Here is a 26,568-nt window from a genome sequence, read left to right as displayed (position 1 = left end):
AGCGAGCCACGTGTGACCTACTCTACATACTTGCGTACGAGCTGGTCGCGCAGCGTGGCCTGCGCGGCGGACATGGCGGCGCGCGGGTCGAGCTCGCCCCGCGCGCGCGCCGCCGCCACCGAGCCGGGGTCCATGCTCAGGAAGCGAGCCACGTGTGCCGCGCCTGTTATAACAAACGATTTTTTTTATTGAACAAGGGGATGGAAATGGAGTTGAAAGTTTTTGAGGATAGTACTATGTAAATAATAACTGACCTGTTTCATAATCATGTGCTTTGATGGCCGCCTCAACTCCTGCGCTGCAAACTTGCAGATCTATGAGGTCATTGACACGCCGCTGACACTCTGCCACTCGGGACTGAAATAATACATAAAATAAGAGTGGATTCAAAACGGTTACATTGCTATTGAAAACAAGTGCTATTGCCTAATCAAGATAATTATCATTGCTGAGAAGTAATTGTGAAAACAAAGTGTACGATCAACAAAAATTTTGGTCTTAATGTCCCATAATATAGCTTTGGCGTGTAAATGTAGGAATCGTGCAATAGTGCTAACCACCAATTGTTTTTGTTAATATGTAGCTACTGGTGAGAACCTGTAATTGGCTTTTTGTATCATATTTATAAAACCTATAGACATGTTAACAGCTGTTGGATCTCCGAATAATAATAAATAAATAATGTTCACACATATCTAACTTTAGTTAGACCTTATCTTATGACACCTTCGCAACGCTTACCCTAGCTAAGTCCAGCTGGCGCACTTTAGCACTGACGTCTCTAGCCAACATTGCAGTCTTGTCTACCATGTCTGCCGCAATCTGTGTGTCTGCCTTCACCTCACCAAGCTTGGCGTACGCTTGGCTTGCTGTCCGCAGCCGCCCTTCCAACGAGCATGCCTTTGATAGGACATTGGAAAGTGCTTCATCTACCTCCGTCTAGAAAATTAAGGATGAATGTGATGAAAATTATAAACACTTATTGAAGTACCTTGGAGATTATAAATAAACAATAAATAAATAAAAAAAAACTGATCAGTTCCCAGATGAGCTTAGTAATAAGTAGGCTTGAGTCAGTCATGAACTGAGAACTGTTAAGAATGAAATCCTGTGAAGGACCGAAAGGAACTAAATCTTTTATAATAATCGGTCTTTAGTTCCTTTAGTTCAGTGGGATTGAGAAGCGCTTCCCTGAGTGAAATGGTAAATGAAACGAAACGGTTGACAATGTTGCTGGCGCAAGTGTGAACGAGATGAAAGAACGATGTGACACTCCTAAGCCCATAAAATATTAAGGAAAATCAAATTTTTTCTACATATTACATTTTTTTATTATGTTAAGGTGTTTTATATACAAATACAAATAGTTTATTTCCAGAAACATTAGAACATTTACAGTTTATACTGACCCCCACACTAGGCAAAGCCTGTCCCGTGAGGGAAATCATATGATTTACTTAAAGATATACTTACATAAGCGGCTATAGAAACCAATGTTTAATATCAACACATCGTATCGTAGAAGTTGAGTTATATTCAGTTACCAAAGATTGGAAAAAATCGAATGAAAAACTGATTCTCGGCTCGGCTCTTAACAATCGAACTGAAATAAAGGAACTATAAAAGACCAAACTAGTTCGATTGACCGAGAGCAAAGCGCTCTCTGTAGTGACCGAGCAGGCACAAGCCTAGTAATAAGCTGTACTACAACTTACAGAGTAGTCCAATTCGTGATATATATTACAATATGTTAAGATGTCCTACACACATCTTAACATAATGTTATAAGAGAATAGTAGTAACTAAATATAAGAAATTGAGTTGAATATTTTTATACTTCAGAAGGAATGATAAAATTATTAAAACATTAAATAGTGATACAAGGTAATGTTTAGAAGTAACTTACTTCTTCCTGTTCAATTTCATGAAGCGCTTTTTTCAAACCTTCTTCACTAGACACGTCGTACTTCTCTAAAAGGAGACTTAACGACATTGTGTCGATTTACGGAAAACAAATTAAAAACAGCCAGAAATGTTTTATTGACGACACGAAGCCAAATTTTAGTTAGACACTGTTGACAATCTTGACAGACTAAAGACAGCTGACGTTGTTGACAGCTGACATTTTGAAGGTATTAATTATTGCCAAGATTTATTGCCTTTGTTAGAGGAATGTAATCGAATTAAAAGTTACATACACGCACAAATTGTTATATAATCAATATGCATAAGCTGCATTAATATTTACCTTAATTTGAACCCAAATAGAATTGGTGATAGTAGCCATGCTATAAAAAAAACGCGAATTATTTCATGCTGGCAAGCGTTGGTTAGGGAAATTCAAATATCGTATCTACTCTTCGCTTAAATCTGAAATTTATCATTCCCTTGAAATTGTATTGTTCACATGAAACAAAATTTTAAGTAGAAGGGAAATAATTATAAAACAAAATGAAAACCACTCATTTAAAAGTATGATTTGTTTTTTCAAAATTGTTTTAATAAAAATTAATAAAATATTTGACATTTAAACAAGTGTGTTTAATTAAAACGGCTCAAACTATCTTCAGAACGCGCTTTAAAAAATTGACTAGTGGACAAAATTACAATGCCTATCATTTTTTATCAGTAGTAAACATAAAAACATCTGTGATTATAAAATCAATGTGCCGTTAATATAAGAGTTTCCATCCACGGAGCGCTCGCGGATCGTTTGGCGCTCCCTGGAGTGGTGTTTCGTGTCCAGTGAAGGCAATCCTCAAAGGTATGAGCGAGGGCGAGGGCGCCTGACATTTGCATAATAGTACAGCACAACTGGTTTGGTTTGTAAATAGGTGTTCTGGATCGGGTTTTGTGTTCCAGATTGACTCCGTGTGGGGTTGGGCTTCGCCCCCGCTGCGGTTGCAGCTGGGAAACTCGCGCGGGCACAAGAGGTGAGTGAACCTTGCCTATTGAAATGAAACAAATGACACTTCCATTATACTTACTGTACATATTTCTTATATATGTTATACGACAGAAATTTGTACATAATAATCGAATTCCAACAATAACATACTCATATCATGTATGATATGCTGAAATAATGTTGTTATCAGAACAGGATAAGTAATATTGCCCTGAACTGGTTTACTTGTATCTACAACATGTAATTGTATTCAGAAATTCAGCTTGTCATAGTTTCTATACATTCCATGTTATTCTAACTAAAGTATTCAGTGAATTCTGGTGTAGGTGTTAAATAGGTCACCTAGTTTCAACTAATGTTTCTGTGAATAACATGACCTGTTTTTTGTAGTGTTAATTAATGTGCCATTCTCAACCAAAAGGGTACTTAATGGCGCTATTTCCATATAGCTTAAATTTTTTTTATATCTATTTTTTTTTATGGGGTTTCACCACTCAGTGACGATGTCACCCCTGTACTGAGATCTAAAGCTTCAATTTGAAATCAACCTTATCAACTAGCGACAATGTGGTACCTTTTGGTTGATAATGTCACAACTTATTTCGTGATCATCACTACACATTTCAATAAAGTAAACATCAACAACCAACAACAACAACAGTAAATACTCTTTATTGCTCATCTCATTAAAACAAAACAATACAATAATTAGTAGTCAAATTAACAAATGAGTTATATGAATCACTCTAATACAATAATCACTATAACTGAATTAATATTTTAACATGTCTAGTATTCATATTGTCTTCGGTTACTGTGATAGTTACTCATGAAATAAAACTATGAAAATGGATTATATCGCGTATCTTGAATTTATATTACATCCCGACGTTTCGAACCCTTTACAGCGTTTGTGGTCAACGGGTGACTTACCCGTTGCCCGGGGGAGATATTTCATGTCTAGTATTAGTTAATTGTATAAAAGTTGTAAATTTAAGTAATCGTGCAGAATGGAGAGCCTTGGGCACACCTAATAAACTCATGTGGTCGTGACTCGCGACCCTCAGCCATGAGGAACCGAGGAAGAAGAAGATAAAAAGCAAAATTATAAAATAGGTTCATAAATATGTTATCATGCAAATGATAGTTAATTAATTTAGTAATCAAGTGACAACATAGACAAATAATTGAATTTAAATTCAAAGAGAGTGAGTCAAATTAACTTTCAAATAATTATAAAAAAATATGGTACATTAAATACTCTTTCATTATGTATGTACGTAAATAAAGGCTATAACTTAAATTCAGGGGCGTATTTACCCTAGGGCCAAGGGGGCCATGGCCCGGGGCGGCAGGCTGCGGGGGGCGGCGCAGGCCGCCGTTGCCTTTCAGTTGCTTTCAGTTTTGGGTGCCTCAGTGGCGCCCCAATTTTAATTTGTGGTGTTACTGGTACTAGACATAATTTAATTTAAAGTAAGTAACTACTTGTTTTATTCGTTGTCAACTTCCAGTAGACATTACAATTTTTACAGTGCGTGTGCGCCCCTTCTACCTTCTTCACCCACGTCGGATTGTCGTCGAGTTCTCATGATGTCGCCCTGTGACGTCGCTCTTCACATCGCCCTAAGGCCGCGGGATCCCGTTAATGCTTTTTAGCGCTGCATGCTTGACGGCATAAACGCCGTGAGCGACGTCTAGGCGCCGGCCATTGCGTCAGCAGCCGCTATATCGTGTACGACGTCCGTACCTCTGTGGCGCACAGCGTCCAGACGCTGTTGCCGACGTCAACCGGAAACCGTACACTATATATAGTATATATATATTAATAAGCTTAGAAAATGTAAAATTGAAAAATGCTTAGTTCGTTTAGTCGTTATCACAGTGAACTCACAATGGTCTTAAGCGCCATATAGAAGCTTTTGGCGCTTAAGGGTTCCCCACTTATGTTGACGCGGAATCGGCAAAATCCGATAGCAAAAAGCTTTATGTCTGCGCAATAAGAGCGAACAAGTCTTTATTCGGCTCGGCTCGCGTCGGCTGGCGCCTGTTTTTTCGCTCCTAAGCGTGGACATAAAGCTTTTTCCTATCGGCTTTTGCTCAATTCGCGTCGATATATCTGGGGAGACCCTAAGTCCTTTATGCCAATTTACGCATTTTGAAAAATTTCCTAAAACTGGATCGAAAAAAAAAATCGGTTAAGATTTGCGACCTGTATATAGAGGAAAACACCTGGACATACGAAAGCAAAATGCCCGAGTTAAAACGGAGACCTTCGCTTACGCTTCGGTCTTAATAAGAATGGCGGACTAAAAGGTCAGGTTGCGAGCCCTGAAAAGCTTAAAAGTCACGCCTTCCAGAAGACCCCAAGCATTCCAGCATTTCCAGCACGTCGCGCCTTCGCTTTAATTTGAGCGAACGCCAAAGGTCGAGTAGCAGGAGAGCCGAGATCACATTAGTTCCAAGCTCCAAGCCAATTCCAAACTCTCCCCTCATCCAGCTCGGTCTTCGGCCTTGCATAGCTCGGCCTTTGGTGTCACGTGTCACATTAACTTGGTCATTGTTCCAATCCCAACATAGATTTTTTCCCACATCGACCTTTGGCTTTGCACGGAAGAGCGCCGCAATTGGACGATCCGGGACTTTAGCACTGTGCAGAGCTCGTCTACTTGGACATAGGTTTTTGTCCCAGCTCAGTTCCACTGAAGCTCGCCCTTTAAGTCTCTTGGGCCCGCAGAACACTTTAATCATATTCGTTCGTAGCCTTCAGCCTCCCTTGGACATGACCAGTGCTTTAAGCTCTTTCTTCTGCAGTTCGGCCTTCAGCCTCACAGGGCAGCACACCGCAATCGGACGCTCCAGGCCTCCACCCTTATGCAGAGCTCGGCCGTCGGCCTCGCTCACAAATGGCTATTGGTTCGATTCCAAGCTCTGCAGAAAGGCACTAAGAAAAAAATATGCTTTTGGGTTTACTTCATGGGTGCTTCATGGGTCATGGGGGGGCGGCAGGGACCCAATGGCCCGGGGCGCCAAATTTTTAAATACGCCTCTGCTTAAATTATGGTCATCGTAAACCTTAACAGAATGCATGAAGTTTGACATTGGTCTGTAGCCGCGCGCGTCAGTTGACGTTTTTGGTGGCCACTTTTTTTTTATTGTACGTCACCGTAGCCTATGGACGCCAGCAACTCCAGAGGTGTTACATACGCGTTGCCGACCCTAACACCCCGCACCCTCGTTGAGCTCTGGCATCCTTAACTCACCGCCAGGATCACAATACTATGAGAAGGGTCTAGTGTTATTTGGCTGCGGTTTTCTGTGAGGTGGAGGTCCTTCCCCAGTTGGGGTCTGCTCTAGACATTGATATACTATCGATGGCTCTAGATCTCGAATGACATCCGCTGTGCTGTGCCCTACCACACAACGCGATATGACATTCACAGTGCCCCTACCTCTTACGTAGTTTAATGATATACTCGGGTTGCAGGGTTATTACTTTCAATGATAGTTATTTTCTACATTTTTACTAGATCCCTTTGTACATTTGCAAAAAAAACTGAAGAAGATTCCCATTCATTGACACCTTTTGGAATAAGCCAAACCAAAAAACAATTTCGGTTCTGATCAAAATGAGAAGAGAAATCTCAGTGGAATCTTGACAATGATACCAACCTACCGTAACATTTGTAATACATATGACGTAACCCCAATTGTGAAAAATCTTAGTATGTACTCACTTCTTGAATCATAATTGCAGTTGTGAAACACTTCGACACGACTTTACATAAGCTGTTCAAGGTACCAATCGTCTACAGTTAATTGATAATTCTTAATCCTAATTGCAATTACATAAAGTCCACCAAAAATCGGTGATTCTGTGTTCCTACAAAGGGTAAAAACGGGACCCTATTAGCCTATTACTAAGACTCCACTGTCCGCCTGTCTGTCACCAGGCTGTATCTCATGAACCGTGATAGCTAGACAGTTGAAATTTTCACAGATGATGTATTTCTGTTCTGTAACAACAAATACTTCTTCTCGTTCTTGTTTTTCTCGTGTTTTATGTTTATTTTTGTACAATAAAGAGTTTTAGTACTACTACTACTAATACTAAAAAGTACGGAACCCTCGGTGGGCGAGTCCGACTCGCACTTGTCCGGTTTTTGGGTACACAATTGTACCTCCGTAAACTTTTATAAGAAATCGGTATATCTATCCTTAAAACGAGATATTTAACAAAAAGGTCCTCCCACCATTCTGACGTCAGGTTGGCGGGTGGACCTATGAAATCTTGCATTATTTCACGCGAAATGTATGTATTTGTAGTGTACCTTTAGTGTACAGTCGCCATCAGATATATCGGAGCGGCCGAGGTGCTCAAAAATATCTGAACACGCACTCTAACACCCTGACAATAAAGACGTGTTCAGATATTTGTGAGCACATCGGCCGCTCCGATGTATCTGATGGCGACTGTACTTCCTTAAACTTTTATTAGAAATCGCTATATCTATCCCTAAAACGAGCTAGGCTCAAAAAAGGTCCACCCGCCATTCTGACGTCAGGATGGCGGGTGGACCTTTTTTATTAAATGTCTCGTTTTAGGGAGAAGTACACTGGTTATTATTAAAGGTACACTGAGGTACACTAAAGGTACAATATGTTTATAAATATTTCGTTGAAATCGCCGAGGTCCACCCGCCATCCTGACGTCAGGTTGGCGGGCGGACCTTGTAGACGGTCTTCGCCATATTGACCCTAGTAATTTACGACTGCATACAATATCTTATATTTACGTACCCTGCTTTATAGTTATGTAGGTAAAATCTAAAACGTGCCGTTAACTTGAACGTCCACAGTGTATGAAAGCGCCCATTCAATGGAGAGATAAATTATTTAAAGCTTATGAATTCATGATCGTGGAAATATCGCTTAGACAAAAAAGATTTCTAGAACGATATTAGACTAATATACTTAATATACCACCATTAATTTGGCACAAAAAAGTCCAGGTTAGAGACCCTTAATAGTTCTAATGGTTCTAGTAAGGAAAAAAATACAAAAAGAAGGTCAATGAACATTGCATGCTCATCATCACGATGAACAGTTAATGTACGGTTTATTTTCGCTCTAGGCTGAATGTCGCCCAGGAGCTATCTTGCTCAGCTCGTTCTTTGAAAGCGTTCGCTATCTAGTTAAATAATAATGTCTGTGGTTTATGCAGGATGGGCGAGGGCGGGTCGCCGGGCGGCGGCGCGCGGCTGTCGCACACCTCGGAGAAGCACCCGCGCGCCGTGCTCGGTGAGCTCTCCGCTCTCCGACGGCATCGGGAGCTGTGCGACGTTGTGCTCAACGTCGCCAATCGGAAGCTGTTCGCCCACAGGTTAGAAGACGAGTATTTAGCAGGATGGCCGAGTTAGGGGACTCATATTTGTCAGGGTGACCGAGTCATAGACATCTGAGAAGCACCCGCGCGCCGCGCTCGGCGAGCTTTCCGTTCTCCGGCGGCATCGAGAGCTGTGCGAATTTGTGCTCAACGTCGCTAATTGGAAGCTGTTCGCTCACAGTAAGAGGACGAGTATTAAACAGGATGGACGGGTTAAAGGACTGATATTTATCTGAAAAGTCGATTCGGACCAAAATTTGTGAATTTGAGAACTAATAACACATGGACCTGTGTTGTATCTTTGCTTTGCCGCGTCACAGTTTCTAAAACAAATCTTCAAGATTTATTGTTCGAATTGTAACTTTTTTTTACAGAGTGATCCTATCAGCATGCAGCCCGTACTTCCGCGCGATGTTCACCGGCGAACTCGCCGAATCGCGAGCCACGGAGGTGACCATCCGCGACGTGGACGAGCAGGCCATGGAACAGCTAGTCGAATTCTGTTACACCGCCCATATTGTTGTGGAAGAGAGTAACGTCCAGGTATGTGCCACGGTACCTAGTGATGTTCACCGGCGAACTCGCCGAGTCGCGAGCCACGGAGGTAACCATCCGCGACGTGGACGAGCAGGCCATGGAACAGCTAGTCGAGTTCTGTTACACCGCCCATATTGTTGTGGAAGAGAGTAACGTCCAGGTATGTGCCACGGTACTTAGTAATGTTCGAGTCGCGAGCTACGGAGGTGACCATCCGCGACGTGGACGAGCAGGCCATGGAACAGCTAGTCGAGTTCTGTTACACCGCCCATATTGTTGTGGAAGAGAGTAACGTCCAGGTATGTGCCACGGTACTTAGTAATGTTCGAGTCGCGAGCTACGGAGGTGACCATCCGCGACGTGGACGAGCAGGCCATGGAACAGCTAGTCGAATTCTGTTACACCGCCCATATTGTTGTGGAAGAGAGTAACGTCCAGGTATGTGCCACGGTAGTTAGTAATGTTCACCGGCGAACTCGCCGAGTCGCGAGCCACGGAGATGACCATCCGCGACGTGGACGGAACACCACGGCAGGCCATGGAACAGCTGGTCGAGTTCTGCTACACCGCGCATATAGTTGTGGAAGCGATGTCCAGGTATGTGACACTAGTTGGCCGGAGCCATGGAGCAGCTACTCCCGTTATATTACAATATACCTAATACAACGCGCTTATTTTATTTTATTGTTATTGTAAACAAAATATGTACAGCGTAACACAGTAAAACAAATAGTTACAAAGTAGTCTCCGTAGCCTATGGACGCCTGCAACTCCAGTGGTGTTACATGCGCGTTGCCGAGGTGCGAGTTGCGTTGTAGAGTTTGTAAAGTTAGCGCTTGTAGAGTAAGGGCGTGTAGAGCTAGAAGCTTGGCTCTACATGAGATCTGATAACTTTTTAACATTGCGAGCCATATGGTCTCGTCTTGGCAACATTTTACATGAAAATGTTTTTGGTGGGATTACATTGCCATGTTTCACAACATGAATACCTACTGCCCTAACAAAGTTGCTTCCAGTCGATACAATGATACAATAATGAAAATTAGGCTATGTATAAATTTTGCGATTACGTATTTACAAATTTACATAATGTGCATACGGTGACCCCATTTTTAGGGTTCCGTACCCAAAGGGTAAAAGGGTCCCCCTGTTACTAAGACTTCGCTGTTTGTCTGTCTGTCCGTCTGTCACCAGGCTGTATCTCATCAACCGCGATAGCTAGACAGTTGAAATTTTCACAGATGATGTATTTCTGTTGTTGCTATAACAACGAATACTGAAAACAGAACAAAATAAATATTTATGTGGGGCTCCAATACAACAAACGTGATTTTTATGCCGTTTTTTGCGTAATAGCACGGAACCCTTCGTGCGCGAGTCCGACTCGCACTTGGCCGGTTTTTAATGTTTACATAGCAATGTTGCGCGCAAAATGTTTTCGGTCTTTGTGGCTTTTAGGTGTGTTTATAGTTCAGGGACAAATTCAAAATAGCATTAACTATTTCTATTATTGTGCGGTTTACTGTTTACCTTTATACAAAAAGCGGCTGGAAGGCAATGTTTAAAAACGTGGATTACCAAATAATAAGCTGTATGTTTTACTCGCTATAATATTTTTTAATTTAATCCATTGTTGTAATTGCTCCTATCGCAAGGATGTTTACTCTAACTGAGTATTATCTGATTTTACCTAACAAACCTTTTCGAAACAAGATTTGACCAGTTCTGGCGGAGAATCAGAAATGCTTCTATCGCAAGGATGTGTTATTCAAACTTAGTATTATCTGATTTATCGCTGTACTCCCTTTTTGGCGAAAATTGTATTGCCTAATTTCACTTGGCAACCAACTTTTCGCCAAATATTTGACAAACCAATCGTTACGAAATAATTATTTCGCAACCATTTCATTTCCCAACCCTATAGTTGGGAAATGAAAATGACGTACTAGGTTGGGTTAGGTTAGGTTGGATTTGATGAAATGAAATTCGGCCAAATGAAACTTTGGCGAAAAGTTGGTTGCCAAGTGAAATTCTGCAATATGACGTGTAAAAATTGTATTATTTTTACCAATAAAAAATCTGAATCTGAATACAATTTTCGGCGAAATGGCAGAGAACCGATTTTACCTAACCACGGTTTTCGAAACAAGATTCGACCAGTTCTGGCTGAAAATCAGAAATGCTCCTATCACAAGGATGTATTATTCAAACGGAGTATTATCTGATTTTACCTAACCAAGGTTTTCGAAACAAGACTCGACCAGTTCTGGTGGAAAATTAGAAGAGCAAATCTGGAGTACGAAAAGCGGAGAGCGGAGAACGGATTTATTGCCAAAATCTTAGAGAAGCAGAGTATACAACGCAGCTGAAATGTTCGTAAACAATAATGCTCCTCGTATTAAATCTTGAAACGAAATGTGTTTCCGCCAATTTTTTTTTTATTTTCGACTTAATATCAGGCATTACTTCGCGGAAATCCATATTAATTAAAACAAAAATATTGCTTGTTAATACTCGAAATAATAACTAAATCGGTGCTAAACCTTTACACTTACTTGCGAATTTATATAGCTTATTTTTTAATTAATTGGATACAAGTTTATTTAGATCAGTCCCGTTTCACTCACTATTACTTTTAGCCGCTTTTGGCGACATGTTTCGGATTCATCGGGAATCCTTCCTCAGGCATGAGTGTCCACGTCGGCTGTACGTCGTGCACGACGTACGAGTGAAACCGTACTGGTCTCAATATTTTGAAATATGTCTCACGATAGTTTAATTTCGATGAATACAAGTTAAAGTGTATTAAAAAAGTTCCACTTTTCCTGAACAACATTAGGTATAAGTTTTCCATTATCTGTCCAGGCGTTGCTGCCAGCCGCCTGCCTCCTCCAGCTTCAAGAGATCCAGGACGTGTGCTGCGAGTTCCTCAAGCGGCAGCTGGACTGTTCCAACTGCCTCGGCATCAGGGCCTTCGCCGACACCCATTCTTGTCGTGAACTCCTTCGCATAGCTGATAAGTTCACGCAACAGAACTTCCCGGAGGTCAGTCACTCTGTCCCCCCGCACATCACAGATGTCAGACATTCGAAAACCTGTTTTCCAATAGCTATTAAAACATACGTAACAAACAACAATAATAAGTTATTTATATATTTATAGTGGATGTTTTAAGAAACATCCTTTCTTTATACTTAAATACTTTTCGCGTCATGTATCTTTTGAAAACCGCTTCATCGTTTTATGAAAGGCACCTTTGAATTACCTAATTCAAAGGTGCCTTTCATAAAACGATGAAGCGGTACTGTAGTACCTAGGTAAGTAATAGTATGTGCAAATTTCCTCTATTATTTCACCACTGCAATACTAAATCCTATGTTTACATTCAGGTTATGGAGAGCGAAGAGTTCCTGTTGCTGCCAGCAGCACAGCTTATCGACATCGTGTCTTCGGATGAGCTGAACGTTCGCTCCGAGGAACAGACCTTCCAGGCTGTTATGTCCTGGGTCAAGTATAATGTGGCCGAGAGACGGCAGCATCTAGCCCAGGTTTGTGGCAATAATGTCATCAAAATTTAATGCGTGTCCTATTGGCATAGTGACCCTTTTCCAGGCCGCACCTATCTTCGCATAAAATCCAAATATATTCCAATTAAACCATCTTTGATGATTCATTTGAAGACAAGTCACATTTTCCGAAAGTGAAATCTAATTGGAACCTTAAATCGAAATCCTAAAGTTGAAATTTTATTGGTGCGGATATGTCGTCCTATCCTACAAAACATTACAATTTACACATGAAGTTTACGATCGGCCGCCGATATATACAAGATAGATAACATCTCCAGGTCCTCCAACACGTCCGGCTGCCGCTCCTGAGCCCCAAGTTCCTGGTGGGCACGGTGTCGTCCGAGCTGCTCATCCGCTCCGACGACGCCTGTCGCGACCTGCTGGACGAGGCCAAGAACTACCTGCTGCTGCCCCAGGAGCGCCCGCTCATGCAGGGCCCCAGGACCCGGCCCAGGAAACCGACCAGGCGGGGTTAGTACACCAGGACCTCACACAAGAACTACCTGCTGCTGCCCCAGGAGCGCCCGCTCATGCAGGGCCCCAGGACCCGGCCCAGGAAACCGACCAGGCGGGGTTAGTGCACCAGGACCTTACACAAGAACTACCTGCTGCTGCCCCAGGAGCGCCCGCTCATGCAGGGCACCAGGACCCGGCCCAGGAAACCGACCAGGCGGGGTTAGTACACCAGGACCTTACACAAGACAGGACCCACCAGGCGAGGTCAGTAGACCAGGGCCAGGATACGGTGACGCCTCAAGTTTTAGGATCTAATGGGTCCCTAAATAAGTACGGACAAAATTGAAATGAAACTGAACACAATTTTTTAATTTTTAGCTGAAAGCTCAGAGGTCAGCATGAAAAAGTACAGGTTTAAGCACGATTTCTGAGGATCCGAGGGAACCTAAAAAAAAATATGGTCTAACTTGCAAAAACTCAACGCCATGTTAACTGCGTGATTTTTTAGTCCCTCTGCGTTTCAAACTGTTATGTATAAAAGGTCTCTTTATTTGAATCTGTGCAAAATTGGAAAAAAAGAATACTCAAGTTAGCATGAGAATCGAAGATGGTGATGGCACATGATTTTTTAATTATGTTATAATAAAAATATTTAGATCAGTACGGTTCCACTCACTATTATTTTTAGTTGCTTTTGGCGTCATGTTTCGGATTCTTCGGGAATCCTTCCTCAGGCGCTCGTGTCCGCGGCGGTTGTACGTCGTGCACTGCCCGCGCCGCCCGCCTCGTCGCTCGTTGCGCGCGCGCTGATGGGGCGGGGGCGGGGGCGGAGGGCGCGGGGCAGTCCGCAGATGGAGATGAATGAATGGATTGGGTGGATAGTTTAATTTCGATTATGTTATAATAATTGAAAATGTTTAAACATGTACTCGTATATCGACTATTAAACAATTTAATTTTTATATAACCTTGCGTCCCTCGCTCCTAATGCTACAACGGTACAAATTACCTCCAATAAAATTTAATTTAAGTAATTAGAATCGCTTTTGATATCGTTCAATTTTATAAAGACAAATATTTCTTTCCATTTTCTAATACTATTAATTCACTGTCCATTTTTCTTGTATGGTGGGCCGCCAGAGGTTAACGAACAACCCCATTGTCAGTTAAATGTATGGACAAATTCAACATTTTATTCATCATTAATGAAATGTTGTAATTTTGTTCAGGCGAAGTCCTATTCGCGGTCGGCGGCTGGTGTTCCGGCGACGCCATCGCGTCCGTGGAGCGCTTCGACCCGCAGACCGCCGAGTGGAAGATGGTGGCGCCCATGTCCAAGCGGCGCTGCGGCGTCGGCGTGGCCGTGCTGCACGACCTGCTGTACGCCGTCGGCGGACACGACGGACAGAGCTACCTCAACAGTATTGAAAGATATGATCCTCAGACCAATCAGGTAAGTTTCTGCAAAATGCTGTAGGGGGATAAATCCTGGTCATGGCACCAATTGTAATTCCAAACCCCACTCATTATCTTCCTCGCGTTATCCCGGCATTTTGCCACGGCTCATGGGAGCCTCGGGTCCGCTTGACAACTAATCCTAAGAATTGGCGTAGGCACTAGTTTTTACGAAAGCGATTGCCATCTGACCTTCCAACCCAGAGGGGGAAACTAGGCCTTGTTAGGATTAGTCCGGTTTCCTCACGATGACGACGAATTCCAAACGCCACTATTTTGCATATAACACTAGGATTTTGTTATATATGGAAATGTAAATTTACACTTGGCAAATTCTTCCCTTTCGTTCGCCACTCACAGTATGGTACACGGTCCCGCCAGTCGCTATAAAATGCGTGTAGATCGTTCCACCATCTCTTTTTTGGTCTACAGTTTTCTATAACAATTGTATGAATAATTTATTTATTATTGTTTCGCAGTGGTGTGGCGCAGTAGCCCCGACATCCTCTTGCCGAACCTCCGTGGGCGTGGCGGTCCTCGACGGAGCATTATACGCTGTAGGAGGGCAGGATGGCGTCCAGTGCCTCAACCACGTCGAGAGATACGAGCCCAAGGAGAACCGGTGGACCAAAGTAAGCCCATGAGTTACTTGAAAAGGTTTTTGTTTGTACATCTTTAAAGGTACTTCCTGGCAATGGCCATTTTCCACAAACAATAAAAAATATGAATGTTATGACTATGATCCCATGGCGTCGCATGTAACTATAAAAAAATGTAACGAAAGCACCCACAAGCAGCTAAAAGTTAATCGCACGATTTGTATGTCCTCGGACTTATGGAGTAGAAAATAGAAGGTTTGACTTCCCGTGTGGGAAGGTAACACGGGTTCAAATGAAAAATGGTTTTGGTAACATGTAATGTGTGGGACAGGTAGCGGCCATGACGACGCGACGGCTCGGAGTGGCCGTGGCGGTGCTGGGCGGGGCGCTGTACGCCGTGGGGGGCTCGGACGGACAGAGCCCGCTCAACACCGTGGAGCGGTACGACCCCAGGTAATTATATTTTTCTCAAACATGCTATGTAATATTAATATTACGTTCTTTATATTAGGCTGGGAAGTATCACATTTCAGGCGCGGCTAGACGAGAGGTCTGTAATGAAATTTCATACAAAGTTGCATGCATAGGCCGGGAAGTGGCTTTTTTTAAATTTCTATTTCACATATAATTGTGGCACAGCATCATGACATTCAGCCATTTTTTTTTGAACCTGACGGGCTCTATGGCACTATGGCCATTCGAGCGGTAGGACTGTGTGGGGGGATGGTAGCCTGGGGAAAATCCAAGACCCTTCCGCATCACACGAGACGGTTTTGCTACGCTGGAAGCTGGAATACGCCTAGTTTAAAAAAAAACGATATTTGATTGATATATATAGTTGGTCAAGCAAATCTTGTTAGTAAATAAGAACAAAAAAAACTATACTCATCCTTTTCTTTTGGGTGTTAGTACTAGTGTAAGACAAAGATAGTATGATTCTCTCTGTCTATGTTTGAAATAAGACCCTAAGATACCTATATTAAACGTTTGAGAAAAGCACTATACATACATCGGCGTGAAAACGGGTTGTCGGCCTCATAACTATCCGGCCTCACTACGTTCGGCCGGCAACCCCTTCCTTCCCGGCCTCTGTAGTAATGTACTATTGTGAAAGGTGAGCTATCCTGAAGACTACTACAAATAGACGCGGAAAAATTATTGGACACTTAATACGACACGACCACTTCTTTAAAACTATGCTGGAGGGGCGGATAGGAAGCGAGCGGAGTAGAGGAAAACCCAGACGCAGCTTTTTAGAAAGTAGGGGTCGTGTCGTATCAAAAAGTCGAAGAGTTAACGCGGGATAGGGAAAGCTGGAAGATACTCCACCGACAAGAGAATAACTCTAAAGTTAATGATGATGAATATATTTTAGTTGTCCACATTTCTTGGCTCACTCTCATTCAATAAATCGGTTTTACATGTTAACATGTTGTAACTTATTTTTATTTCCGACAGTAGAAAAAAGCGGCAAATTTAAAAAATGAAGTCTCGAAGGGTTTCGTGCCTTTTTCTACTGACAAAGTTGTTTGACCAACTATACTTCCAAATCTTTGTCAGTAATATTAATCAATTACTTTCCGTCCACAGTACACAGTATCTCGTCTTAGACTAAGCTAGTGAGAGGGTGCATGTCTTTATATTTTACAACGTATAATGCGAAAAAAATGCCTTGTTATACACAATGCTTAAGTGTCAGCAGCCTTTCTATGAAAATATGAATTTTTTGAAGCCCTTTACAAATTTACAGTCTGTCACGTCCAACTTAGAGTCTAATGGTCATGGAGACTATATAAAGGAGCCAAATCTCTATGTATGAAAAGTGTCCATCAAAAAACAGTAATTAGGCAGCGCCACTATACACCGAAATACTACCAAAAACATCCTACGTAATTTGGTCGGGTTATTTGTTGCCTTATATGGTTCATGTTATACTCATGTCCCAGAGCCTAACTAGCGCCACCGGAGAGATAAGGAACTATTATTTACAGCTGAAAGCTGGTCACTTTTGCAATAGTTCTGCCATAAGAGATTGTCGTCCTTTCTATACCGTCCATACTAATGGCGTTATTCATAAAAGCTTGTCAAGTCGTTTGTCCTTATCCTTCATTCTGACATATATGTTTGTTAACAAAAAACTCAACAGGGGTCTGCTAAGTTTTAAGAATTAAAGGAGTAAAAGTCTAAATTTTAGATCGACTCTATAATCCTGGTCACGGCACCAATTGTAACTTGACTCTTCTCAACGTGTCCCGCAAATTATACATTTAAGGATTTATTACATAACAATTATAGTAAATAGATAGGATGAAGGAAGTGAATGAATTCTTTATTGTCATTCTTAATTAGTAGTTTGAAGGTGTGTTTGTTTTCAGAGCAAACAAGTGGACGCCCGTAGCGCCCATGTCGACGCGACGCAAGCACCTGGGCTGCGCCGTGTTCGACGGACAGATCTACGCGGTGGGCGGCCGGGACGACTGTACTGAACTCTCCTCTGCAGAAAGGTATCTTATCTTATCTTATCTTATCTTTATACACGCAAACGCCTGGGCTGCGCCGTGTTCGACGGACAGATCTACGCGGTGGGCGGCCGGTACGACTGTACTGAACTCTCCTCTGCAGAAAGGTATCTTATCTTATCTTTATACACGCAAACGCCTGGGCTGCGCCGTGTTCGACGGACAGATCTACGCGGTGGGCGGCCGGGACGACTGTACTGAACTCTCCTCTGCAGAAAGGTATCTTATCTTATCTTATCTTATCTTTATACACGCAAACGCCTGGGCTGCGCCGTGTTCGACGGACAGATCTACGCGGTGGGCGGCCGGTACGACTGTACTGAACTCTCCTCTGCAGAAAGGTATCTTATCTTATCTTTATACACGCAAACGCCTGGGCTGCGCCGTGTTCGACGGACAGATCTACGCGGTGTGCGGCCGGGACGACTGTACTGAACTCTCCTCTGCAGAAAGGTATCTTATCTTATCTTTATACACGCAAACGCCTGGGCTGCGCCGTGTTCGACGGACAGATCTACGCGGTGTGCGGCCGGGACGACTGTACTGAACTCTCCTCTGCAGAAAGGTATCTTATCTTATCTTTATACACGCAAACGCCTGGGCTGCGCCGTGTTCGACGGACAGATCTACGCGGTGGGCGGCCGGGACGACTGTACTGAACTCTCCTCTGCAGAAAGGTATCTTATCTTATCTTTATACACGCAAACGCCTGGGCTGCGCCGTGTTCGACGGACAGATCTACGCGGTGTGCGGCCGGGACGACTGTACTGAACTCTCCTCTGCAGAAAGGTATCTTATCTTATCTTTATACACGCAAACGCCTGGGCTGCGCCGTGTTCGACGGACAGATCTACGCGGTGGGCGGCCGGGACGACTGTACTGAACTCTCATCTGCAGAAAGGTATCTTATCTTATCTTATCTTTATACACGCAAACGCCTGGGCTGCGCCGTGTTCGACGGACAGATCTACGCGGTGGGATGCCGGGACGACTGTACTGAACTCTCCTCTGCAGAAAGGTATCTTATCTTATCTTTATACACGCAAACGCCTGGGCTGCGCCGTGTTCTAGTGGTGGTCTTAAGGCATGAATCTCTCTTCGTCTTCAGCGAGTAGGCGCCCACTGTATGGCATACGCCTCACCAACTTTCCTTCCTCCTTCTTCCGCTCCCTCTCCCTCCTTCTTCCTTCTCCTTTTCCAGAGCGGGCCTGCAATCCTTTTTATGTCATCTCCCCATCTGGTCGGAAATCTGTAATCCGTGGGATGTGTGCCAAGGCACAGAAAATAATAGTACTACCGTACAGCAATGACACTTCGCACAAAACCGAAGTTTGACAGCGATTCAAACGAATTGTCTTGTCCCTTTCTGATGTATGTCCCTGTCGGCTATTTAGGGTTGTCAAAATTCAAGTAATTATCTTATGTGGGGTTGTGCACGCTAAGGGATGTCAAGTTGTGCCAACCCTATTGTTCGTAGCAATGCTGAGCCGAACAGAGCCGATAATATAAGTCTCGCCCCACTGGTCAAGGCTAAGATCCGCACTGCGAAACCGAACGCTGTACGGAACAGTCGTGTGCAAATTTGTTGTGAAATTTTTTAAAAATGATAATTAACGCAAATTAGCGTCCACGCTTCTTGTCTTGTATACCAATCTTTGTACAATATGAGACGAATCGTCGCTACACTTACTCAACCTCATATCTGCAACAATCATTTGATGGAAATGTCTGTTTCTTTCATTCGGAATACGGGTGTTTTTGTCATCAAATGAGTGTTGCAGATACGAGGTTGAGTAAGTGTAGCGGCGAAATCCCACAGTTGTTAAGGATGCCGGCCCGGCGCACCTCACCTCACTAGTTACTTTTTTTGTGTCAACGTTCATAATTACGACTGGGCACTTTTCTGCTCGCCTGCACTGGCTGGGCACTCGTGCGTACAGCTGACCGGTCAGCGTTGCACTGAGCGCGCGATTGGCGCGTCAGCGCACCGACGCACGCGGCGCTGACGAGTGAGACCGATGCGCGCCGTCAGCGTCGCAGTGCGGTAACCCATAGAACGTTGTGTAAGAGCTCGTTCATACTATGTCGAATGTCGGAACCATTTTTAATCGGGTGTCGTAGCGGCAGAACATTTTATATGAAGCTATTCACACACGAACGACAACGATTTCGTGTCGGATCCGACATAAAATATCCGGAAAAAAATCGTGTCGGCGGCGCTGTTCACATGATGTCGGATGTCGGACCGACCCCGCCCGCGCCGCACCCCCTGTGCCTCCCGCGCGTCAAATGTGAACCTCAAATGGCACCAGCTGCGGTCGTGGCCGACAGCCGACTAGTGTGAACAGAGGCACCGACATCCGATTAAAAATCGTCCCGACAGCCGACTAGTGTGAACAGAGGCCCCGACACCCGATTAAAAATCGTCTCGACATCCGACATAGTGGGAACGAGCTCTTATTCGTACGCTTGACCGACGTCAGCGTACCAGGAAATCAAGCCTTAAATGTAATGAATGAATATTTTAGATACGACCCAGCAGCGGACGCGTGGTCCCCCGTGGTGGCCATGACGTCACGCCGCAGCGGCGTGGGGCTCGCCGTCGTCAACGGGCAGCTGTACGCGGTGGGAGGGTTCGACGGCACCGCGTACCTCAAGTCCATCGAGGTGAGTAGTAGACATACGCTTGAGAGAGAGAAAGATAGACATACGCTGAAGAGAGAGACAAAACAGCAAGATTTTTTGAGAACGCGAACGTTTTAACACCTGAAGGCAGCGACGAGATATTATATTTAGGCGAAAGGCATATTTTTGATTACTAAAATCCATGAATGTACTCCGATCCAGGGGTCGGAAACCGGTATTTGCTCCATACAAAAATACCGGTATTATTACGTTCTTTTTCGTTCTTTTGTTTATAATTTCATTTTTAATGGGACGTTTTAATAATGCAAAATTGTTTCCTAAAAACACATTCAGTCCTACGTAATGAGCATAAAAAAATTCAAAATATTGGGCTATTTCGGGGTTTAAAAAAAATACCGGTTCCGATCCCTGCTCCGATCGCAGCTTTTAATATCGACCAATATACAATTTTCCCCTACAAACAAAAGTTATGATTACTAATTAGTCACTAAAAGTTTTTGATGTCCAAAACAATATTTTATTAAAATGTGCGGAAAATTTCCAAAAATTTGAAAAAGTTCTTGCAAATTTCAAAAAAAATTGACTGGATCAAAGTAAACGTTCATTTTGGAAATCGAAAATTTACGTTCCCATACAAAAATATGAGATTATTCCGAAAATTTTCCATGTGTAAATTTCGCAATTTCGAAAACAATCTGACGGCATAATAACATTTAAAACTTTTGCGTTTTGAACGCATATTAAATCACATTTACAATCGGTTCTATCGCGAATTTATTTTGTTACCTTTATTTACCGACGTTTCGATACAGGCACAGAATAAGTACTAGTATTATCATACAGAACGGCCACGCCCCGTCCCGCCCCGACTCGAATAACCTCGCCCCGCGACAGCAGATTGACGGCCGTTTGCCGGCCGCTCAGTACTATTTTTTAAGCAACTCCTCACACAGTGACGCATGCTGTGTGTACAGACGTGCCGTTCACACATAGAAACGCAAGTGATTTTTGATGTATAGCGTGTCCGCCCTATGACACTGGTTTCTGACAGCACATCAGCAATCGAAGGTTTAGTATAGTTTTAGTAAGATGTGTGACATGATATGATTGTGATTATAATAATTTCCCAGGTGTTCGACCCGGAATCGAACCAGTGGCGCCTGTGCGGCGCCATGAACTACCGCCGGCTCGGCGGCGGCGTCGGCGTCATGAGGGCGCCGCACCACGACAACCACTACATCTGGTGAGGCTAAAAACTGCTATTTCAAATACTAATTTAAACTTTCACGATTTTTACTCATTATTATTCACAACGACGGGACTTAATCGCGTAAAATAAGTTTTTAATTTACCTCCGACGTTTCGAGGACGGCGTTGTCCCCGTGGTCTCGGAGAAGACTGGCTAAAGTTGACATCGACATTTTCTAGGCGCTTCTAATAATAAAAAAAAACCGCATCAAAATCCGTTGCGGAGTTTTAAAGATCTAAGCATACACAGGGACAGACAGCGAAAGCGTTTTTGTTTTATACTGTCAGCTGTCAAATTACGGCCTATTGACTAGACAGATCAGACATAAAGGAAATGGCGAATTCAGTTACATATTTGCAAATGTTACAAACATTTTGCCAAATTTTACATATTTAGGTATCCTTGCCTCCCGCTTGAACCACATATGAGATAACACCCTTGTAACTCAGCCCTAATGAAGGGAATTTATCAACTTGCAGCGCCATCTATCGCGCCACTCAAGTACCATAGAGTAACTTATACTAGAGCGGTACTGTCATAGTAAATTTTGTAACCCCAGTAAATTCACTGCCATCTGTCGACACACATTAAAACTAAAAATGAAGATTTATAAAAATACGATAAAATGTATTTAAATATGGATAAATCGAGAGAAATTAACATCGATAGATCTGATGTCCAACCCGTGTTAGACTCAATCCCTCAGGGAAGCGTTATTGGATGCGTGCTTTTTATCATTTACATAAATGACCTCCCAAGATCTTTCTCCGAAACTTGTGTCATGTTTGCAGACGATTTCTCCTTGCTACTATCATGTAAAAATAATATAAACCTCAATGACAAATTACATCAAATTCTTACAAACATTGTGAGGTGGATGAACGACCACAATTTAGAAATAAATTTTACCAAGACAAAAATAATGCAATTTAGGCCCCGTCAAAAAATCGAATTAGGCATGAATTTTTCCTTCGACGGCATGGAACTAGAATGCGTCCCCACGTTCCCACTTCTCGGCATCACTATCGACACCCATATAAATTGGAAAGATCACGTACAAAAAATAAAAACAAAATACAGCCAATTTAATTATGCACTAGGACAGCTAAAAAGGACCACCGACCTACAGACCACCTTATCGGCGTATTACGCTTTCGCGCACGCGTGGCTTAGCTATGCCGTGATCCTATGGGGCAACAGCACTGACGCACCAGATTTATTCATTTTACAAAAAAAAACTATCCGTGTACTTTCAAACACTAAACACCCAGAAAGCTGCAAACCATATTTTAAAAACCTTGGTATTCTAACCTTACCTTGTATCTATATTTTAGAATCATGTAAATTTGTAAAAAATAACCCAGAAATGTTCACTAAAGTCGGAGATGTACCTCGTCGTTTTGAATCTCGTTCCAAAAGTAATTTAATACAAATATCATCTAATTTAGCGATACATAAAAATGGACCTTATCCCACGTCAATAAGGATTTTTAACAAATTACCGAACCACATAAAAACTGAACCTAACTATATCAATTTTATACGTATTTTGAAACAATTTCTTGTGGAAAAAGCCTACTATACCGTCGCGGAATACCTACAAAATGATGAGCCAAGATATTGAAACTGGTCATAGATGTTGTCAGATTGTCACCTCTCTTAATAACATTATATAGGTATTCTTATATAAAATAATGATAAATCAATGGAAATTATATTTTAATGCCTAACAATTGCCTAAGAGATATTTAAATTAAATTAAAATTATATTAAATAAATTATATTAGGTCATATTTTTAAATTTATTTAAAATGTATTTTCAAATGCCTAACTTATTACATTTTGTACATTAAATGTTATTCTGTATAGGTACTTTAGTTCTTAGCTCTTAAATGTATTGCAATACCCTCACAGGGTTGTGTTGAGACATGTAATGATTTATGCATAAGATCTTTTGTACACACACTAAGCAAGGAATAAATGAAATGAAATGAAATGAAATAAATGATTTTTTTTTATTTGCATTAATTATTTTTATGATTTTGACCCATGTTCTTTCACTGATATGCGTTAAAATTGTTAAATAACAAACGAAACCGTCAAGGCCATCTATACGACAGTAATCCAAAGCTAGTAGCGCCCTCTGAACGAGAATCAAATTTTCTTGATTTTCGAGGCACGTTTTTTCCTTAGACTGTATACATCTATTACGGAGTTATATCTATCTTTGCAAGTACTAATGTCGACCGGTTGCTAGCGCTCGGCTGCTTTCTCGTCAATACGCTTTTGTAACTCAGCCCAGCAACGCGTTTACAAAGCAAGTTTAAAGAATATCGAGAAATTTCAAATCGTGAAAATGTTTTGAATACCTTCGACTTCGTGACATTCCGCTCGGTGTAAAGGTGTTATTTTTTATGCTTATTTTGAGGTCAGATCAAGAGAAGTTTCCTTTAATTCGTCATCGAATCTAATTTTAGTTATCTCAAATTACTAGTGGTAGTTTAGAAACAAGCTTATTCAGCATTGCCTACTTTCTAGCTTCAATAACATTTATACTTCTGTTCCGATATACAGTGTGTAAATCCAATACGGGCACTTAATTAAACCAGATATAGAATTTATCCGTGTAATTAATTAAGAAGTTTCTTTAAGTTGCACTCATAAAGCCCATATTTTTTTTTTCAAAAAAGTATAATACATTTTAAACTTATACTAGGTTCGCAAAACTTGCGTTTAACGGCGAAATGATGCACTCATTTTCAATGTTAGTACCTTAATCTAAATTTAATGATTAACTTATATAACTAATATTGTCTTCGGTTACCGCGATAGTTACTCATGAAATAAAACTATGAAAACGGATTATATCGCGTATATTGAATTTATAATACATCCCGACGTTTCGAACTCTGTGCAGTGTACAGGCTGGACTGTGAGTGTGGCCTATCATATGTCGGGCAGACGAAACGGAGCATTTCCACTCGGGTGAAGGAACACATAGCTGATGTCAAGCACCGTCGACCTAGGTCTGCTGTCTGTGAGCATGTCATGGATAAAGCCAATCACTCAATCAAGTTTGATAAGCCTCTGGTTCTTGCCAAGGAGAAGCGTTACATACCCAGAATGCTGCGCGAGGCCATTGAGATTAAGAAATATCCAAACTTTAATAGGGAAGATGGCTTTTCTCTACCACCAGCTTGGGATCCTGTAGTCCACCTGATAAAGGAGCAAGCGAGACATAGACTGTGAGACCGTAGTGTTGGATGATGCTGGACATTCTGATGTTTTGAAAAGATGTGTCCCGCCGAGTTTGTTGCCGGTCCCATATTGGGATACCCTCCTACAATTTAGGAGGGAATTAAATCTTCTCGGGTCCGTGGTGTAGGGTTGGAGCCGGCATAGTTTATTTTTATCGCGTATATATATATATCTTTACTTGAAAAATAATTATAGTGTATAACTAGCCTTATGAACCGATTTTGCATGTACAACCAGCCTTAAAGTTTGTAGTCTATGATTGTTCATTATTTTAGTATGTGGGTATTTTTGCATTTTGTAATTTTTCCTCAGTCACCCGTTGACCACGAACGCTGTAAAGAGTTCGAAACGTCGGGATGTATTATAAATTCAATATACGCGATATAATCCGTTTTCATAGTTTTATTTCATTATATAACTAATTTAATGATTAACTTACTAAGTATTGTCTTCGGTTACCGCGATAGTTACTCATGAAATAAAACTTTAAAATTAATATAACACCGTAATAGATGGAAACAGTCTAAGGAAAAAACGTGCCTCGAAAATCACGAAAATTTGATTCTCGATCAGATGTCGCCACTAGTTTTGGCCTACTCTCGTATAGAGGGCATGGACGGTTTCGTTTGTTATTTAACAATTTTAACGCATATCAGTGAAAGAACATGGGTCAAAATCATAAAAATAATTAATGCAAATAAAAAAAAACCATTTATCCATATTTAAATACATTTTATCGTATTTTTATAAATCTTCATTTTTAGTTTTAAAGCGTGTCGATAGATGGCAGTGAATTACTGTGGTTACAAAATTTACTATGACAGTACCGCTCTATCTTATTATATCCTCTTTGCATTGCGGGACGAATTATTTTGTATGGTTAATATTTTCATTGCATTTGTAAGCAAAAATCTCAATATACTTCTTAGGTCCTATGCTAACAAACGTTTCAATATTAGCTCGTACTGAATTTACAGACTATTTTACCACTTTATCTTTATCCATCATTATTTGATGCTATCTGTACTTGGAAATAACTTTGACTTAACAATCAACCTTATTTGTATAGTAATAAGTGCGTTTGTTGCAGGAACCGCAAAGACTCAGTGGTATGAGCCACGCCCGCCTCACTCGTTACTCATTTTATTTTATTGTTAATAAAACTATATGATTAATTGACTATTTATAAATATATGAAATACTTTAGAATATAAAATATTGCTTTTATTTAACCCCCTAACTAGGCCAATCATACAAGAAAGACTTGGAATTCGAATTTGAAATTAATATCAAAGAAAATAAGGTTGAATTTCTTTCGGTTTCATATTTATCGAAATGAAAGAAATTCTATTTATTTTTTTTATTTTTTTAAATGCACTGTTATGGTTTATTATGGGTTTTTGGAAAAAAATATTGGGCCCTGGAGAGAAAGTGCCTTAAAACCTTAAGTTAGCTCATTTTACTCAAAGGAAACATTCTTTTATTTTAAAAAAGAAACAAAACTGCATTAAGATTATTCATTTTTATTCAAATTCGCTTGTCTAAAAATATTCTTGAGTACTAAATATTCGATTTTATGAATATTTTGTACGGCAGACGAGTTATATAACATTAACTGTATCGACTAGTAGAATAAAATAGCTAGTGTTTATTTTTTGGAACTTTTAGTCGGTTTGATTCCCGGGCGAGACAAGCGAATTAAAAAAAATCTTTGAATGCAATTTTGTTTAGTCGTGGTCCCACACTGGCTGTTCAAAAATTTTATATATAGTCGTGTGACTGGGACAACATGATAGAGCAGATAGTGTTTCATTATATGTGGTATTTTCTATAAAAAGGGACCTTATTGTCGATGGCGCTTACGCCATTATTAACGATGCTCGAGTATAAATACAATGCCGCGCGACGCTGTGCCGCGTAAGCGCCATCGACAATAAGGTCCCTTTTCATAGAAAACGCCCCATATTGTCACAGCCAGTGTGGGACCAC

At 41.5% G+C, this 26,568-nt stretch overlaps 1 protein-coding gene across 1 annotated transcript; it reads left to right on the top strand.

The window, feature by feature from the left end:
• The first annotated feature begins 2,579 nt into the window (after nucleotides 1–2,579).
• Nucleotides 2,580–25,795, top strand: LOC134740434 (kelch-like protein diablo). The gene is made up of 14 exons (XM_063672868.1): nucleotides 2,580–2,764; nucleotides 2,863–2,933; nucleotides 8,130–8,288; nucleotides 8,666–8,834; nucleotides 11,694–11,873; nucleotides 12,218–12,376; nucleotides 12,676–12,868; nucleotides 14,083–14,306; nucleotides 14,788–14,940; nucleotides 15,239–15,360; nucleotides 17,283–17,411; nucleotides 19,955–20,093; nucleotides 21,203–21,315; nucleotides 25,670–25,795. Exons 3-14 carry the CDS (start codon nucleotides 8,131–8,133, stop codon nucleotides 25,692–25,694), a joined length of 1,764 nt encoding a protein of 587 aa, XP_063528938.1. The 5' UTR covers nucleotides 2,580–2,764; nucleotides 2,863–2,933; nucleotide 8,130; the 3' UTR covers nucleotides 25,695–25,795.
• The last annotated feature ends 773 nt before the right edge of the window (nucleotides 25,796–26,568 follow it).

Source organism: Cydia strobilella, chromosome 4 (assembly GCF_947568885.1).
Source record: "Cydia strobilella chromosome 4, ilCydStro3.1, whole genome shotgun sequence".
Taxonomy (NCBI): domain Eukaryota; kingdom Metazoa; phylum Arthropoda; class Insecta; order Lepidoptera; family Tortricidae; genus Cydia; species Cydia strobilella.
This window is presented reverse-complemented; position numbering and strand designations above follow the sequence as displayed.